Source organism: Salarias fasciatus, chromosome 13, assembly GCF_902148845.1.
Source record: "Salarias fasciatus chromosome 13, fSalaFa1.1, whole genome shotgun sequence".
Classification (NCBI taxonomy): Eukaryota; Metazoa; Chordata; class Actinopteri; order Blenniiformes; family Blenniidae; genus Salarias; species Salarias fasciatus.
Genome location: NC_043757.1, coordinates 13,856,191 through 13,873,277, shown reverse-complemented (window position 1 = coordinate 13,873,277; position 17,087 = coordinate 13,856,191). Strand labels below are relative to the sequence as shown.

At 41.0% G+C, this 17,087-nt stretch overlaps 1 protein-coding gene across 1 annotated transcript; it reads right to left on the bottom strand.

Moving 5' to 3' along the window:
- Positions 1-459: 459 nt before the first annotated feature.
- Positions 460-7,570, bottom strand: fam83b (family with sequence similarity 83 member B). Its single transcript, XM_030106773.1, has 5 exons — positions 7,419-7,570; positions 5,220-5,678; positions 3,998-4,162; positions 3,541-3,665; positions 460-3,242 (listed from the first exon to the last, which is right to left on the bottom strand). Exons 2-5 carry the CDS (start codon positions 5,667-5,669, stop codon positions 1,253-1,255), a joined length of 2,730 nt encoding a protein of 909 aa, XP_029962633.1. The 5' UTR covers positions 5,670-5,678; positions 7,419-7,570; the 3' UTR covers positions 460-1,252.
- Between the last annotated feature and the right edge of the window lie 9,517 nt (positions 7,571-17,087).

Here is a 17,087-nt window from a genome sequence, read left to right as displayed (position 1 = left end):
TATGCAAACTCGGAAGAAAATAAAGAAATAATATTTGCTCTATGTCAATTGGAAAGATATTTTCCTCGGGTGAAGCTCCTTTGTGGTTTTCTTGTCACATGGTACCATTGTCTGCTAAAGGGCTCTTATATAATGTTCGTCTTTTTTATTTAATTTGTCCATGAATGTCCTTTTTAACATATTCGGTGAGTCAGAAAATTCAACTACAAGTAAAACTATTTCAAGAGGATCTGATTTCCCAGAATTTCCCGCCTCAGTTTCCCATCATTGTGACGTCTTTTAATTTTTCTGACTGTATGTTGGCTCAATCACTCTGTTCAAGGGCGTGAAAAACTGCGGCATACTTCATAAGACAATTTTTTTTGTTGCAGTGCAGCACGATCCCTTCAGAAGAACATTGCCTTTGAGCACAACACAGCAGGATTATAAATGTCATCACAAGGCAATCAGAAAAGAATGCGTTTTATTGATATTTGACCGGACTGTCTGGAAACAGGGTTGCTGTGGGAAGAACTCTGTCAGAGGAAATCATCCCTGAGTAGAAGTGGAAGGGCACATGTACAGAGTTTTCATTTTTCAATTCACCTTCAGTGCAAATCCTTTCAATTTTTAGCTTCAGAACATTTTTACCATAAAAAGTAAAAAACAAAAAACAAAACATGGATTAGATCCTATTGATGAGGGACTTGATCAAAAGTGAGTCTTTTATCCTGAGACTCGATCCAAATTATATGTTAAAAAAAAAAGCACAAAACCACAACAAATAAAGGAACACGTATTGCAACACCCAGTGTATTCACAAAACTCATCTGGCAGGTAAATTACTTTAATTTGACAATGTAGGTAGTTGTTGTTTTGCATGCTGAGATTGTTTCTGATGCCATCGTCCTGCCCTCCTGTCAGCATTATGCAGAATGATGTTCCAACGGCAGTAAGAGCACATCGGTATATGTACACAGCTGCAATTGCACAGACAAACTGTGAAAGACTGTCAGATGATGCTTCTTGAGCGTTGGATGGTGACATTGTTTGAAATCATGACTGTGGTCCCAGCGGCAGGCCTCCTTTAACTGAAATCGTTTCAGCAGCACACACCCATACATCTGAACACAATCAAATTGGCTGAGGATGAACTGTAAACACTGTTTACTATATATACATTCTCCAAAAAATACCTGAACAAAGACAATCCTCGACAGTCGGACGTGCCTCTGTGATCAGCTCCCTGTGAGCTTTGTAAAAGTACTTGTCTCTACTTGTTCTTGTTTATGAGATTTCCCACTCTGTGAAAGAATTTCTCCAACTTATTTTCGTGGTGCCCTCGTACTCCTCGGGTGAAACTGTGCTCAAAAGCTGCCTCGCCTTTAAAAAGGCCTGTAGTTTTCTCGTGGGAGCGTGTGCTTCCAAAGGTGTGCGCAGTGCTTGAGTTTTTCTTGTCCAGTGAGCAGAAAGGCTCAAATCTGCTGTAGAGGCGGGTCTCGGCTCCCCGCTCTTTGCTCCAGCTGCCTATTTCAAGTCCGGGCCTCAAACTTTTCTTCTGTGTTGAAGCTGTGGAAAGCGAGCCATGCAGTGGATTCTGTGGTTCCTCCATTCTGAATCGCGGTTTTGAAGATTTGAACTGCTCGTCCTCCGAACTGCTCTGGTGGCTCACTGGAGGGTGCCTGGCTGGATGGGCGGTGCTCAGGTGAGGCTTTCTGCCCACGCAGGATGTCTTCGCTTCATCTTCGGCGGTGATGGTGTCCGTACTGTCGCCCGACTTGAGACTTAATGTTTCCATGCCTCTGATTGAGTTCTCTTTTTTGCTCGGTAAGTGTAATAGAGATTTTATTTTCTTGGAACTCTTGCTCAAAAACTGATGAGAGTCCATGTTGCCAGATTTATTGCTCAAATCCTTTCTGTTAACATCCAGTGCTGCCGCGGACACGGTCCTGCAAGGCGGTTCCTGCCAAATGTGGCTGCCGGAGCTCTTTGAGCTTGCGATGCTGTTGACGTCATAATGGGAGACGGACCTGTGATCTTCGCCCAGATTTGGCGTGTAGCTTCCGTTCTGTGCATTTATCGCTGCAGTGCTCCTGTTACCTTGTGTCCTCGTATAGGCGCCATACATGTGGCCTGGGGAGTCATATGGGTACTCGGTTTTTGATTTTGGGTCTGCCACACTGTGCCTTTTCTGCCAGCTGTCTGACAGCATGTCAGGGTTTGTAATCATGTGTCCACCTTTAGGTCTGCCTAGGCTGGCATAAGTCGACTGATAGGAGTTTCTCCCAGGAGCATAGTGTGTATTACTGTGAAAGTCATCCAGGTTCTGCAAGCTCTGCCTCCCTAACATGTAGTCGTCATTATTCATTCTGTTATCAGCTGACTTTGATGGATTCCACTGCATTGAGGAGTAGTGCACCGGGTTATTCAATGGCACCGAGTGGCCGATACCAGCAGAGGTGTTGTTGTGTCTGTTTGGCTCCATCTGCTCTGGTATAGTGGACCTGAAAACAAGAGAGGTCCTCATTCTCCCTTGCATGAACGAGTTCGCCTTGTCCTGGGGTTCAAACTGTTCCAAATACTCGCAGGACTCTGCAAAAGGGGTGTCAGGATTGTTTAGGTAAGATTCAATCCTCATTGAGCGCATGAAGGACTTGGAAGTTTTCTCCAATGTCGGCATGTTTTGTTGCATGGACAGAATCTGCTTGTCGTTGCCGTTGTAGGACTGACGCATGTTTTGACCTCGGTAAAGCTGCGGCACTTGCAAATAGTTATCCGTAGAGTAGTTGTTTGGTCCATTTGCTGTTTCTCTGTGGAGATTCCAGTTGCTCGCTCTTGGCCTGATGTTCTGTGGGATGCACCCGTCTTGTCTCTCCCCAGCATAGCTGTGTCTTTTCAGGAAGTTCAATCCCTCGGCGGTTTGATAGTGTGGCATTTGATTCTCAACAGCGATGCCATTGTCGAAGACTCCCAGGGTGCTGCTGTCTTCCTCCAGGAGCCTCTCGTTGATGTCTCTTGCGCTCAGTCTCCTCTCACAAGTTCTCCGGTAGACGGTGTCCAGTGTGTGCCTCAGCTGATCCCTACGATCTATTTTTTGGGCGGAATGAGACTTTTGAGTCTGGAACACGTCGGCTGGACATAGTTCAGCTGGCACAGCCGACCTGGCGTAGAGTGTTCGAAACTCCTCATCGTACGACTTCACCAGATGGCCTGAGATGACTTGAACCATACTCAGATTGATCTTCTCAAATGACCAAGCGAAGCTGTGAAGAATCAGCAGAAATTAATTATTCGATTTGGAGAAAGCACATTGAGAAATACATTTCTATGGGTTTAGGATTTTCAAGAAGACATGCAGCAAAACAATAACAATACAGTCAAATACTTTAAAAAAAGATTCTCATTTCTCCATTTTTTTAAAAACATTTCAGTCACCAGTCTTCACTCGAACATCGATAAATGAGCATGTTTTTCAAGTGTGATAGTAAATGCAGTACTTTGCGTTCAGTGCACACTTCACAGCTCTTGCAACAGCTTCTCTTGTAATGTGGTTTTATTTACCTGTAGGAGCCATAGATTGCTGTGTGGCAGTCAACCAGAATAAACTTTTGCTCCATTGCCCCATGAAATTTAGCCCCTGATCGACAGAGGTAATCCTGACCCTTCACGGTGCGCACCCTCATGTTCTGTGGTCAGAGAAGTCAAAAAGAGAAAATGTCAGAAAAGTTACATCACCGATTATTTTTATTGCAAGCCATAAAGGCATCAATCATCACATAAACAGCCAAGAAGAACAGAAGCACTGTGCAGAAATGATCATTCTGACATTTCGCTGTTGAGTTCCTGTTGTTGTTGGCGATGTGAAAAGCACTTAGCTGAATATCAAGGGTGTGTTTTAATCTTCAGAATCTCTTGCCAATGATTATGACTGCACCCACTAAACAGGAGGAACCGGGTCCGGGAATAATCGGCTTCTCTTTACAGTGAGGTGAGACGCTAGACATTTGCAGGGACTTACTCTGAGTTGCTGGAGTTTGACGTCTTGATTTTCGGCCATTGTGAGGAAACTTTTCAAATGATAATCATCCAAAAGAATGTACACAGGAACTCCTCGTATAGAAGCTTCTACAGTTTCCTTGAATATATCTACATCGGTGAACTTGTCCATAACGATTGCAATGACCTGCAGGGAAAACATAGACAAAACAAAATCGATTGTTTTGCAAGCACAGTGCACGTGACAAGTCTACACATTTGTAATCAATCGATGGTATAGGCATGAACATGATCCTCAAAATGTGAGTTGTATGGATGTCATCCAAAGCAAATCCAGTGATGTTAAACATATTGATTTGACTGGAATCGATAAACAGAAATGAAAGAGGATGGAATATATCCTTAAAGGAAATATTGACCTCACATCTAGTTCATTTCAGGATTATATTTGCTGCGCTCTTTGCTCCTCCATTTTGGTTCAGGCCCAGGGCCGTCATGACAGTTATCCCAGTGTTCAATATTAAAATAGCACCAGCTGCTCTCAACAAAGCAGGAAGTGATGTCGTATGTGACTGAAATTGTCACGAATTTCTAAGTTATAATTTCCTGTGTAGGAGGATTTGTCCCGTCCTTCAGATGAGCAGGATGTTAGTTATTTTTAGCCATATATGAATCCTATTACATGCATTCAGATGTGAATGATTTAACCCTGGTAAAACTGGTATTTTGACAGACAAAACATTGCAACTGCCAGGTCCTGTGCCATATTTATCTGCATTTAGTTTTATTTATTCATCATATTACTGAGAAATCCTGACAGCAGTGTGCCGTAACTTTCGTGTTTCTACTGTGTAAGATGATTTATTTTAAGTCAATTAAGCAGTTAGAGAATTGCGCAGAACTGTCGACTGAACACATTTTTTAGTAACAAGGCTCGGTCGTGATTTATTTTGACGTGGCTGGAAAAGCAACCGAGGCTACAACTGCGAGGGACAGGTCAGTATACGCAGCTCATGCAATAAAAACAGTTCACACGGTTTTCCATTGAAGGTGAGTCGTAAAACCAGATTTTGACCTTAACAACCCCAGCAGACACTCCTTAAATGTGCAAACTGAAAGCAGCACATGTCTGGGAAACTGCCTTGAGGAGAACTGTGCCTGTGACACACCGGAGATGATTTCTGAGTAAAAAAAAAAGTGGTGATCATGAAAGAATTGTTTTCAGGAATGTGTCTGTATTTCACCTGTCTTGCTTCCTGAATTTTTTTCCGGACCACTTCTTTGATGGTTGGGTTGTTTGGTCTCGGCGGATGAAAGAGCAGGTCTATATTCGTCTGGAGCAGTTCGTGCATGACGTCTGGCCATCCTAAATCCAAATCTGGCGTGACAACATCTGAGTGGACGGGCCAGTACGTCCCCGAGGAAGATTCATTGTCTGGTGGACCATTCGTTTCCTCGATGTGATTTTGAGGTGGAAGCTGTTCGACATTTGCAGCGATAAAGAGAAGTTCCTCCTCTGAAAGAAAGCTCCCGATTCGTTCGCCCTTGAGAAACTCCTGGTAGCTGTCTCTGCCATTTTTCACCAGACAATCAATGGCCAGGCGGTACGACTCCTTATAATGGGGCTTGATGTAATCATCTGTTCTCGGCTCGCCCCTCAAGGACGAGAGCAGAGAGAACTCTGACGACTCCATCAGGTGAACCTGTCAATGACACGAGAACAAACTCTATCACAGGGTACAGAACATTGTCTCTGGACAACAGTGCCTGTGAGATCATATTACTCATCTACAATAAAAGTTATTAAGATTCAAACCACATTGTAATTCATTTGTCTGTATTGTATAGATACAGTGACATTTAAAGAGTAAGCTGTAATTTATGCAAATACAAAACAAAAACATTGAAAGACAGTGTTCAAATAAACAGAGAAACATGTTTGCTTCTTCTTATTACATAATTCAAACAAACAAGAATCTGCTCTGAGTGTGTGTGTGTGTGTGTGTGTGTGTGTGTGTGTGTGTGTGTGTGTGTGTGTGTGTGTGTGTGTGTGTGTGTGTGCATGTGTGCATGTGTGATGTTTTTAAATGCCTTTTGATGGTTTTAATTTAATGGTGTGGCATGTATACAACTGTCAATAGAGCACAATCACTCAGGTGAAAGGAAACAGAAGCTCACTGATAAATTAATTTAGAACCAGTAGTTCCAAACTAAAGCTGGATCAAGAAGAGTAACCAGAAATGTGGTGGCATGTCACATTTAGTAAAGTGAGCATATCTTTGAACTTACTGGAATTCAATGTTTATTAATTATATTACTGAATGACATAGAACACACCAGCGGGTTCCAAAATGTTCATGTGACGTAAACAATTGGCCTTGTGAAGGAGTAGTCCACCACGATCATAACACAGTTCTCATTTTTTAGCTTTGTTGCGCAACTATTGTTGTATCACTTTCACGAGGTTGCACAGTATTATCTTCACTCACATGCAGTTATAGCGTCTGTTTTTATAGAACTATCAAACAAGTCACATCATGAAAGCTGAATCGCTTTTATCAAACGCCCGTTTACAGATAGCCAGTGTTAGCTCAACGCAAAGAAATATATGAGTGAAATATAATCAGCAAAAACATAATTTTGCTGTAAACATATTCTTTTGATTGCCTCACCTGAAAACAAAACGATTCTTCAGATTTTATGGAAAACCAAGCGGATGTATACTCAAAGGAGTACAAAATAAACTGAGCTTCTTTCTCAGAGATCAAGGTAAAAGAGTGCTACTATCTCGTATATCACCTCATACATTAAGCTTTATCCTGAATGCTCCACACGGGCGAGGACGGATTCTTATTCAAAAACCTGACAAAGAGCCCGCTGTTTACTTTCATTTGAAAGTTTTATCTCAAGTATTTTTTACCAGAAGCACCTTGAAACCTCCCGGGATGGCAGACAAAATGTACAGCGGCCAGACAGACCCGAGCAGAACGTAAAAGATCTGAGCTGACAGTGTCTGTTTCCTGACGGGCCTCATGGGAATCAGGTTTCGCCTGTATTTTGGAGTTTTCAGTGATTGAAACTGAGTGGTCGTGTTACTTTCATTGCCGCTGACAAGACAGACAATTCATTAAAAGCTCCTTTTTTGTTTTCTGGTCACAACATTCTGAATTGATTTTCCCTTGTTGAAGACACGATGTCAAAGTATTAAAGAGATGAGGTATTGCAGGTATTGTAGGAACACAGTTTTACCTTGCCTTATACAAAACAGACAATTCACGCTAGCATGACGACAAACCCCTCACTTCTCCAAAGATAAATCAGACTTTGCGGCATCCGATACTCTCACAGAGCTGCTACCTGTTGATGAACACTTCCGAGACACTTCAAACGCACAGCGAGCGAGACGCAACATTATTATCTTACACTCAACAATAGCGACTTACATTTAGACAACTGTGTGAAAATCCTCTTGACTGCTCCCAGAGTGTCCCCCTCACGTGTGTGTGAGTGTGTGTGTGCTTTCAGCTCTCAGTACAATCAATTTTTGGAGAGCAAAGCCTGTTTGTCAGCTGAAAAAAGACAAAGACGAGGAGGTGTCTGAACATGATAAGCAGTCTGCAGATGGAGGGTGTGGATTCCAGTTGGAACATGCAAATAGTGCGGCTCGAAACTTGCTCACAGCCAGCCATAAACCTGTTTGAGCCATGTGGCCACTCCCATCCTCTCTTTGGGGACAAGGTTCACGCTGAGAGAAAATCTAGATAATGACGGATACAAAACAGCCTTGATGAATATTTCACACGTCACTGAAGGCGACACAGTCCACACGCTGGGTGAGTGTTCGAGTTGTAATACACTCACAAGCAGCTGCAGTAGAGCTGCGCCAGAAGTTTCTCAAGCAGGAACATCACAAGCCAAAGTAAACCTAAATAATGCAGGTATTATTATTCATGATATGCTTCATGTGGCAAAAGTGTTTCTGCTTTGAGCCCGGCTTTTTCTTCAGTGAGTAAATCACATATTTTCTTTGTGCATGCACAAGTGTTTTCAGGGTTTTCTCCGACACTTCAAATATGTGCCTTTGAGGTTAACTGGTTCAGCTAAAACAGCCTGTAGATGTGGTTGTGTGGTTGCCTGTCTCTTAGTGTTTGCTCTGCGATCGGCTGCTGAGCTTTACAAAGTGCGCGACGCCATTAATCAATGTTGAATCAGGCGGTATAGAAAGACGGATAAAGGCTGTGAAAACATGAAATCTGGCTTTATTGTTGCCATAGTTTTTGTAGATATAAGCTAATTTCAGTAATCTGCATTGGGGTTTTTGTTCTCTCTTCCAATGTTTCCTTTTTCTTTATCTAGCTAATTGCAGAAACAGTCTCTCAATATATTTCCCACAAAACGGAAAAAAAAATCTTTCTCAAAATATGGCTACACTTATTTCATATGTGGCAAACAGAAGTGAAATTAACTTCAGTTTGACTGTTTTTACCTTTTGCTGATGGACACCACACCTTACAGTCTGGATGTCACTGGCCCCAAAGCATTGTGGGGGTCAGCGTAGATTTGCATATCAACTTTCCAGCGGCTCTAAATAACATTTGCTGAAATGGTATAACATTTACACACACACACACACACACACACACACACACACACACACACACACACGCTCAGTCTTGTATTTCTATCCTTGTGGGGACCGTCCATTGACTCCCATTCATGTCTAGCCCCTAACCCTGACCCTTACCCTAACCCTAACCCACACCACAACAAAGCCTAACCCTAAAGAAATGTTTTTGCACTTTTACTTTTTTCAGTAACAACAACATGGTCAAGAAAACACTGTTTCTCCTACTTAGGACCGGAAAAAGGTCCCCACAAGGCACGTCGTTTCACGTTTTGCTATCCTTGTGGGGACATTTGGCCCCAACAAGGATAGAAATACGAGAACACACACACACACACACACACACACACACACACACACACACACCTCAGCCCTACATACCAGAATATGCGAGTGCATGCAGCACAGGTGGGTCTGCCTGAATTAAAACTGTCTTGCAGTTTGGGGTTTTGAAACCAAGTCATATCGTAATTCTGTTTTAAAGAACACATTAGCATTTTGGAAAAATTCCTCACCTTTCTTGCCAGGAGGCAAAGGACATTGGCGACACTTGCATATATGCTGTTTTTATTAACTGGATGTCTTTTTATGCTGGGATCAGAAGAATCAGGCTGTTTCTATCATGATGGCACAAATAACAAACCACTGAATAAATTACAGCATTCTGCTTGTTTATTTGCTGCAGTACTTGTAATCTATTCGAGGTTGGGAGAACCCACATCTCCAAAAGCGTTAGTGTCTCTGACCATCTTGTAGAATGAAGAGAAAACTCAAAAACTTATTGACTCAGTTTGAAGCCTTTTTATGATGTGCTGGTCTGTCTTAAAAAAAAAAGAATTATATTATCTTATTCTTAGCAAATGACATTAACAAAGTGGCAATATATCTCATGTTTTTAAAGTGCACTACAAATTAAATGCATTATCATTAATATTATTATTATTCTGCTTTTGTTAATTTCCTGCCTCTTCTTTACTTGTTTCACTGAGATGAAGTGAGTTAATTAAGTGTCATCTTAATTAGTTTCATTTGCTGTTTTTTCCAGTGGGATGTATTATTTTCTATCACCTATTTGCTTATTGCAGTTACTATCTAAAAAATAATAATCCGTGTACCAGCAACATACTACTGTAGTGACAATGGGCCTTCATGGAGAGTCTGATAAGTAACATGATAATGTTGACTGTCTCTTCCTTCATTAACGCCCAAACACCTGTGGTAATGCGTCAGGTGAAAAGCGTCACGAAGAAGGAGATATGCTCCCCATTGTTCAGGTGCATCTTGAATCTGGGTGTGTAAATATTATGTAACCTATGTACTCAGCCGAAGGGAGTTTCCTCTCCTGGAGCGGCCCTCCTTGTCAGTCGCCTTTTATGACACCCAATCCCTGCCGCCCCGGTCGGCTCCTCGGGCCGTCCTCGGCGTGTCTCGGCGAGCGACATGTTGCCGTGGAACAAAATCAACAAATCGCGATACAGATGCCAATTTAAAAAACGTCAGCATGGAGCTGATGCCATGAGTGAATACACACTCTGAATATAACAAAGGATGGATTCATCTTAACAGCTTTATTCATGAAGCGCTTGACGTTATATTTTCCCTCACTGTATAATTGTGGATATCGGTGCGTAACCTGCAGAGACCGAGCAACAGAAAAGTAATTAAGATTTAAATTTCATGGCACATTCATTATAATTCTCCTCTCGCCACATCACATCAGGCCGTTGGTGATGCTGCTTAAAGGCCAAGTGATATAATTGCACGGTCATTAGAAGATGACATGCAAGGTGTCACATGGATGAAGTTACATGTTGAGCTGTAACTGCAGCCTCTGCAACGAAGCATTCGTTACAACACATGAAGGGCTGTTTAACCAGTTTATTAGGCATACCTGATCACACCTTGTTTTGTGATTTGTATGTGTTGATTCAGTTTTCTGGTGCAGTGTGTGAATGAGGAGGGAGTTACCCATTTACATACATAGGTCAAGTTAGTAATCGCCACATAACGACTCTCTTAACTTCAACATTTATGTTTTCCTCAAGGAATCTGACAGAGATTTTGGAATAATTATCAGCGCTATAAATTAAGAACATTGACCTCACATGCTTGTGGAGCTGAGATGTTGACAGTCTTCACCTCTGAATCTCACACACCTCAAGCTTATCTCTGTATGTAGAGAATTAAACCCAGTGATGTGTGAAGCCATGACACTTCAGTCATCATTCCATATAATTATTTCCTGTGAAGCTGCGGTGACGCATCTGTATTTAAATTCAACGCAAAGACATGATGCTACTGACAGTGGTTGACGGAAAGACTTTGAGGAGAATGAACTGAAGAGAAAATTCACCCACATGAGTTGAGATTATATTGACTCTGGAAACACCAGGGGAAATAACAGCAGCCTAAAGTATTTCTATTAAATTTCCTCAGGGACTGACAGAACACAAACACACACGATGATCAATTACCAATAACTCACAGGTGTCCATAGTATCAGTCTGGTGTTCCTGTACTACATGTTCTACTTGACTCTTCTTCTTTTTAAGCTTTAGACAAAAGCAGACAGAAAAACAGTGTGTACATTTTGTTTGGTACTGATTTCCTGTCTGTAAAGCAGCTCTGTTTGAAAAGATTGAAGATGTTCATTTGTCCACAGTAAGTTATCATTGTCCATGTCTTCATAATCAGACCATTTTAATCAGCCTACATGATAAAATCATAATATCCTCTTTAAATCAGCGTAAATCCTTTTTCCAGCGGCAGTGGAGGATGACACATACCGTATGCTGGGAATGGGGAGTGGCAAGCTGCACCTGAGGGAGCAAAGCAGAGCCAGCGAGAGTGAAGTCAGACACGCCTGAAGGGCGAGCAGAGCTGCCGGGGAGCGCAACTCGCCACGGCATGAAGCGGGATTAAATCACACATAAACGTGGCATGAGGGTGTGCAAGGCCGTGAAAATAAGACTAGTAACCAGACAAATGAACTGGTTGGTGATCCTTTACAGCAGGGAAACACATCAGGATTCCACTTCTGTCGCTGTATTTTATTGTACAATCATCAGTCACAGAATACACGAAAATGGTTGAAATATACCAAGAATTTAAAAAAAGAAAAAACAAAATGTGTTCTTTACTTGAACGTGAACGCTTCAGTTTGAACTGCTGCTTTTACATCTACTGAGAAAGCCAATACATCATCTGACAGAACATAAACTCCTCAGGCAATAAGAGAGACATGTGGTCGAAAAACGAGGAAAAAAAAATAAAAATTCCTGGCTGAGCCATGAAGACGTCCCCAGAAGACATGCGAGCAGAAAGTGATGGGACGTCTTGTGTCCGGTCCAACAGGTCTCAGCGGTGCTTCCTTATTCTGACAGCAAGCAGCTGACTGAGTGGCTGCAAGAGGTCATGGAGGTCGTTTGAGTTTTTTATTTTTTTGAATGCCAGATTCAGAAAACATCAAAAAAATTCATGTAAGCTTTCCGAAGGTGAACAACATCACTGAAAATTTTTCTTCTGCACATACACACATTCCGCACATAAAATCATTTCCCTGCTGTAATTTAAAGTTTAAGTTTTTTTTTCTCAACACGCAACTCAGCATAATTCATCAGTTCAGTAACAATAATGGAAATATGTTAAATTCTTGTATGCTAAGTTTCGGTGAACTTTTTAATGTCATTACTACTGTTCAGGGTATTAAACAAAAGGCCCGTGGGCAAAAATCGACCTTCCAAAACCTCCAATCCATTAAAAGTAGCTTCATGTTGAAAGCGTAGTCATTTTCAGAGGTGTTTGTTTTTGCAAAAATATTGACATTTTTATCATGTGTTCTTTGCACCACAACAAGTAGAAACTTTAAAGTTTCATTAAAGTGAAGTCACAAAATCTATCAGCGTTGTGTTTTTTGCCACTTTATTTCTTTTCCTATTTGCACCAAAGAGTTGTTTTTAAATTCCATCATGCTTCTATGATGACAATAAACTCATTCTATTCTATTCTATTCTATTCTATGCCGTGTGAGAAAAGGTAAGACTCAAATGAGGGTTTTGCGTTCATCTGTCCAGATAATGACACTGGTCTCCTTGAAACGATATTGTTTCATTTGATTAAGTTTACCATGGAGCTAGCTGATGAATTGCTGAGCCAATAAAATGCCGGAAAAAAAAAAGAAAAGATATGTGACAACTGAGTAGGTGGAGGAAGCGATCAAACAATCATAGCTTAACAACAAACAACGTTACACAACTCAACAGCAGCATCCACCTTGAATCCAAGGCTAGCGATGAAACTGCTGCTGCCCCAGCTGAGATGCGTTTATGGGACATAGGACATTTGAGCTCTGTTAAATATAGCCGTTAGTTTTTCTGGATAAAGTTGCAAACTGAACAAGTAATTGACTCCAGGCACGTTTCAGAATTACCTTTTAATTATGGAGAAAAATGATCATTTTTGACAGGGCTGCCCCTGACTGCATGCCACTGCCACTGCATGATAACAAGCGGCAGATCCAGTTCACGCTGCTTTTTTGAAGGTGTGAAAAACAGTCCCAGTTATAAAATAACAGCATAAGCAAGAATTTTCTGACATTATAACTCACATTATTCATTGTACATTAATCTTTTAGCATAAACTACTCATAGAATTTCACATTATCTGGAACACTTGCCTGATATATCATATTCTTAAAAACAAATGCATTTCATCATTTGCTCACTTATTTTGCACATCTGTCAAATGTGATCCTCAGAGCATACTGTGTGCGTGTGCGAGCATGTGTGTATTTCATTTTTATACATCCCAATCTCTTGAAAGTTTTACATGTTCGGCAGAGAAGCAATAAAATCTGCCCTGATCTGTCACTGTAAATGTTTAAGCGGTCGTGTCTACACAGACATAGTCTCAATATAAAAAAAAAACCTTATCGTAGAATCATTGACGAATACAACAGCACTTTTCATAAAAGCATAAAGGTGCTGTCAAGCAGAAAGTAGTCATCTTGATGAATTACTGGAAGCAGTATTAACATGAGAATGTTATGCAGTCTCAGTCCATGGTGCACAATACCTTTATGTGTGTACTTTGAGTAGAGTAACTTAGGTCATTATCAATAAATTCCAAGAAATATTTTTGGATACATCGAGGCCTGTTTGTTTTATTGTTATTTTTCTATTTCAGTTTGGACTCAGATACGAGAGTACACGGCAATGGAAACAATGACAGAAAACTGAAACATGCCAGCACCTCAAAAAGGTGAAAATCAAACAGTTATTGAGTATTTTGTGTCATGATGATAACAGACAACTTCTGAACTTCAGTCTTTCATTCAGCGCTCCATCGTTTCACTTAGTTTTTCTTCAGGTTACTGACACTGATTTCCACCTGAGGCTCCACAGCGGTGCAACAATAAGCTTCTCTGCGGGTTCACATCAGGATGAAGCAAAAACATCCTATTTTGGGTTTTCTCTCTGGGCGCGCAGCGGTTTGAAACGGCGTTCCCGGCTCATCCTGTCAGACTGCATTGTTCTCCAGCTGGGAACACTTGTTAGATAGCAGAACATCAAAGTACCACACCAGCATTTATTTAACAAAGAGCAAGGCCATTTCCACGAGGCGCAGTGGCAACATGCTCTAATGCGGTTTCTTTTCTTTCCCCTTTCATTCAAACTCGCTGTATGTCTTCATCTGCCTGGCTGTGTTCGTTTTAACCTCCTTGGAAAGTAAACAAATGCTCTATCTTACGTGGCCGCTGATGAAAAACATGCTGACGTTTGCATTTCTGATGTTTGCCTGGTCGGATCACAAGGTCTCTACAGTACAATCTCTTTGTTTATGGATGATCAGTGGTGAAGTGAAGCTGCACACTGGTAAGCAGAGGTAAACACTCTCACATCAGAGCAAGATTATCCCCGGCTGGAATAGGAATTTTTCCTTTTCCTTGCTGTGATCAGCTGGAAAGCTCACATGATTCACAATGTTTTTGTGTTCATTTATTGTTTTTATTACTTTGTTACAAAGTCAGACTTTTAGTAAAGCTGGTTGTGCTCCGTCCTGTCAGATCAGCCAGCAGGTCTCTGCTTTCAAATGGACATGAGCAAAACGGGCTTTGGAAATTACAAATGCAAATGACAGCAAAATGACTAAGACTGAATGACGGAATACTGCTGGCTCCACAAGTTAGGCTGCTATTGTATTTCTAGTCTAAATATGAAAAGAACCACTCTGACCATGTGGCCATCCATTGTGTAGCTCTCAACTGTATATATATCACAAATCAAACACTGACACAAAATCACTCTGACGGTCCATCTGTTCATTTTCTGTTGTACTTTATCCAATTAACAATAGCAGGGCACTGGAGCTAAAACATGTCTTTTTCATTTAAATGATTAATTTTTCTTTACTTACAAATGAAAATAGTCAGAATAACAAAAAAATGGAAAAACATTGTGTTTTTTTAAGATGTATTGTCAAAGTGTCGTCAGTAGAGTCGAGTTACTCTACCATTCACTGTGAACCAAGGCAATTCGAATTTGAAGAAATATATCAGTAATTACAACACTTCCCCTTCCATCACCACAAACTTTGAACTGGTAGAATTAGATTTTTATATACTTGATTGCTGAATTCATACTAAACCAATGAAATGAAACATTAATGGACATACAAGAAATAAAGCACTGTCCACATGCTGTACGTCTTTTAAGGATTTCTAACTCAAAATGAAAATAATGGCTCTCTGTTTCATGACCTATTGAGCTCACATAATGAAAGGAAAATAAATAATAAAGGTCTGAGGCTTTGAATGTAAAGGAGAAAACAAAATAATGTGTTCTCAGTGATATGCTCAGGCACCTGTCATTCTGGGTTATTGATCTGTGCATTTAGAATACAGCTACAAAAGGGCTGCGATAAATGCATATGGGTTGCTATAGTCGTCATGGAAGGTTTCAAAAGAAATCTTCATAAAAGATTTCTAATATCCTACCATTAAATGAAGTCATGTGGAAGATGTGTAATCAGGTATAAAACATCACGGAACAAAACGCAGCCTACAGTTCATCTTGTCTCATGTCTGTTTGGGTCCTCAAAGGGATCGCAGACATTATCAACTTTAAAAGCCATTTTGTCCACAGAGGAACAGAATCTGCATCCCTGCATCCTCGATGTGTTTGATGCAAAGCAGGGATGCAGAACCTGCCGAGACCAGAGATCCCATCGCAGCAATGTCCCCAAAACAGGAACCAGTGAGCATCCCTATGGCAGACATCGGAGAAGGAGAGTCTGAAGAGTTGAAGGGCACAAGACCTCGATGTGATCCATGGCTGAAGAAGCTGACACCGCTACATGAGAGAAATGAAGAAGGAATATTTTCACAGTGAAGTTCAAATGACTGGATGTACCTGCGTTCATGATGTGAAGCTGCTTCATCCTGCGATTAAATGTTGGGTTGGTAAACGTTAAACTTAATAGACTGTAGTTCTGAATCCTGCAGTTCATATTTTCCAGAGATTTGTACTTTGTTGCTAAAATGCTTTCCTTTCCCATGAAGACCAGATGGATCAACCAGCATCCAAAGAATGTAAATCACGGCTTAATGATAGTCTATTTGCATGACTGACGCTCTCCATTCTAAGCTGGTTGATATTTCCTGCTGCAACCTTTACAGCTCCCATAATCTCATCTGTACATGATAAGTCATATTTGCACACACACACCCTCACCATCATACAACATCATGTCTTTGTCATATTTAAAAAATGAAGGAAAGAACTAAAAGGAAACTAAAGACTGGAGCAAATCTTTCAGAAGATGGGTTTAAGGGAGACGTGACGTAATTGAGAAGTTATCCAAAGTTGACTGTCAATTAAAATGACCCAAGTTGGCATTCTGGGCATCCCACAGGCAGCACAGCGAGGAGCCTGGACCCCGAAACGACAGAAACTGAAACATGAGGCCATGTCGAGTGTACAAGTACATATAGATCATTACAAGGTATGAAATAAGAGAATATGTCTAATGGGAGAATAAAATAATTTCCGTCAGTATACCTACAGGATTCCTGGCTCAAAACAATGTTTGCCATACAATCATGTGACCATCAGATCGAAGTAAACACCTTCAAATACTCCAAAATATCACAGACATTATTGGATGCTGTGAAATCACCACAACTGGCAACTGTATGTCTGGACATATATATATTTTCACTTTTTTTTTTTTTTAATTCAAACTTTATAAAGAACAATACAGCTTACACAAACAGTGTGAAATTCACAATACGGAGTAGACAGCTGCAATATAGTTGTTAAAGTCCACAGCTGCAATCATGCACAGAAACAAAAGGAGAGGAAAAAGAAAGAAAAAGTTGTTTTGTTTCTGTTACGGGTGCAGGGTGGAAGGACCCAGGCGCAGGCAGCCAGGCGGGGAAAAAAGTCTTTATTTTCCAAAACAAGGGAATCCAGAACTCAAGGCAAATCGG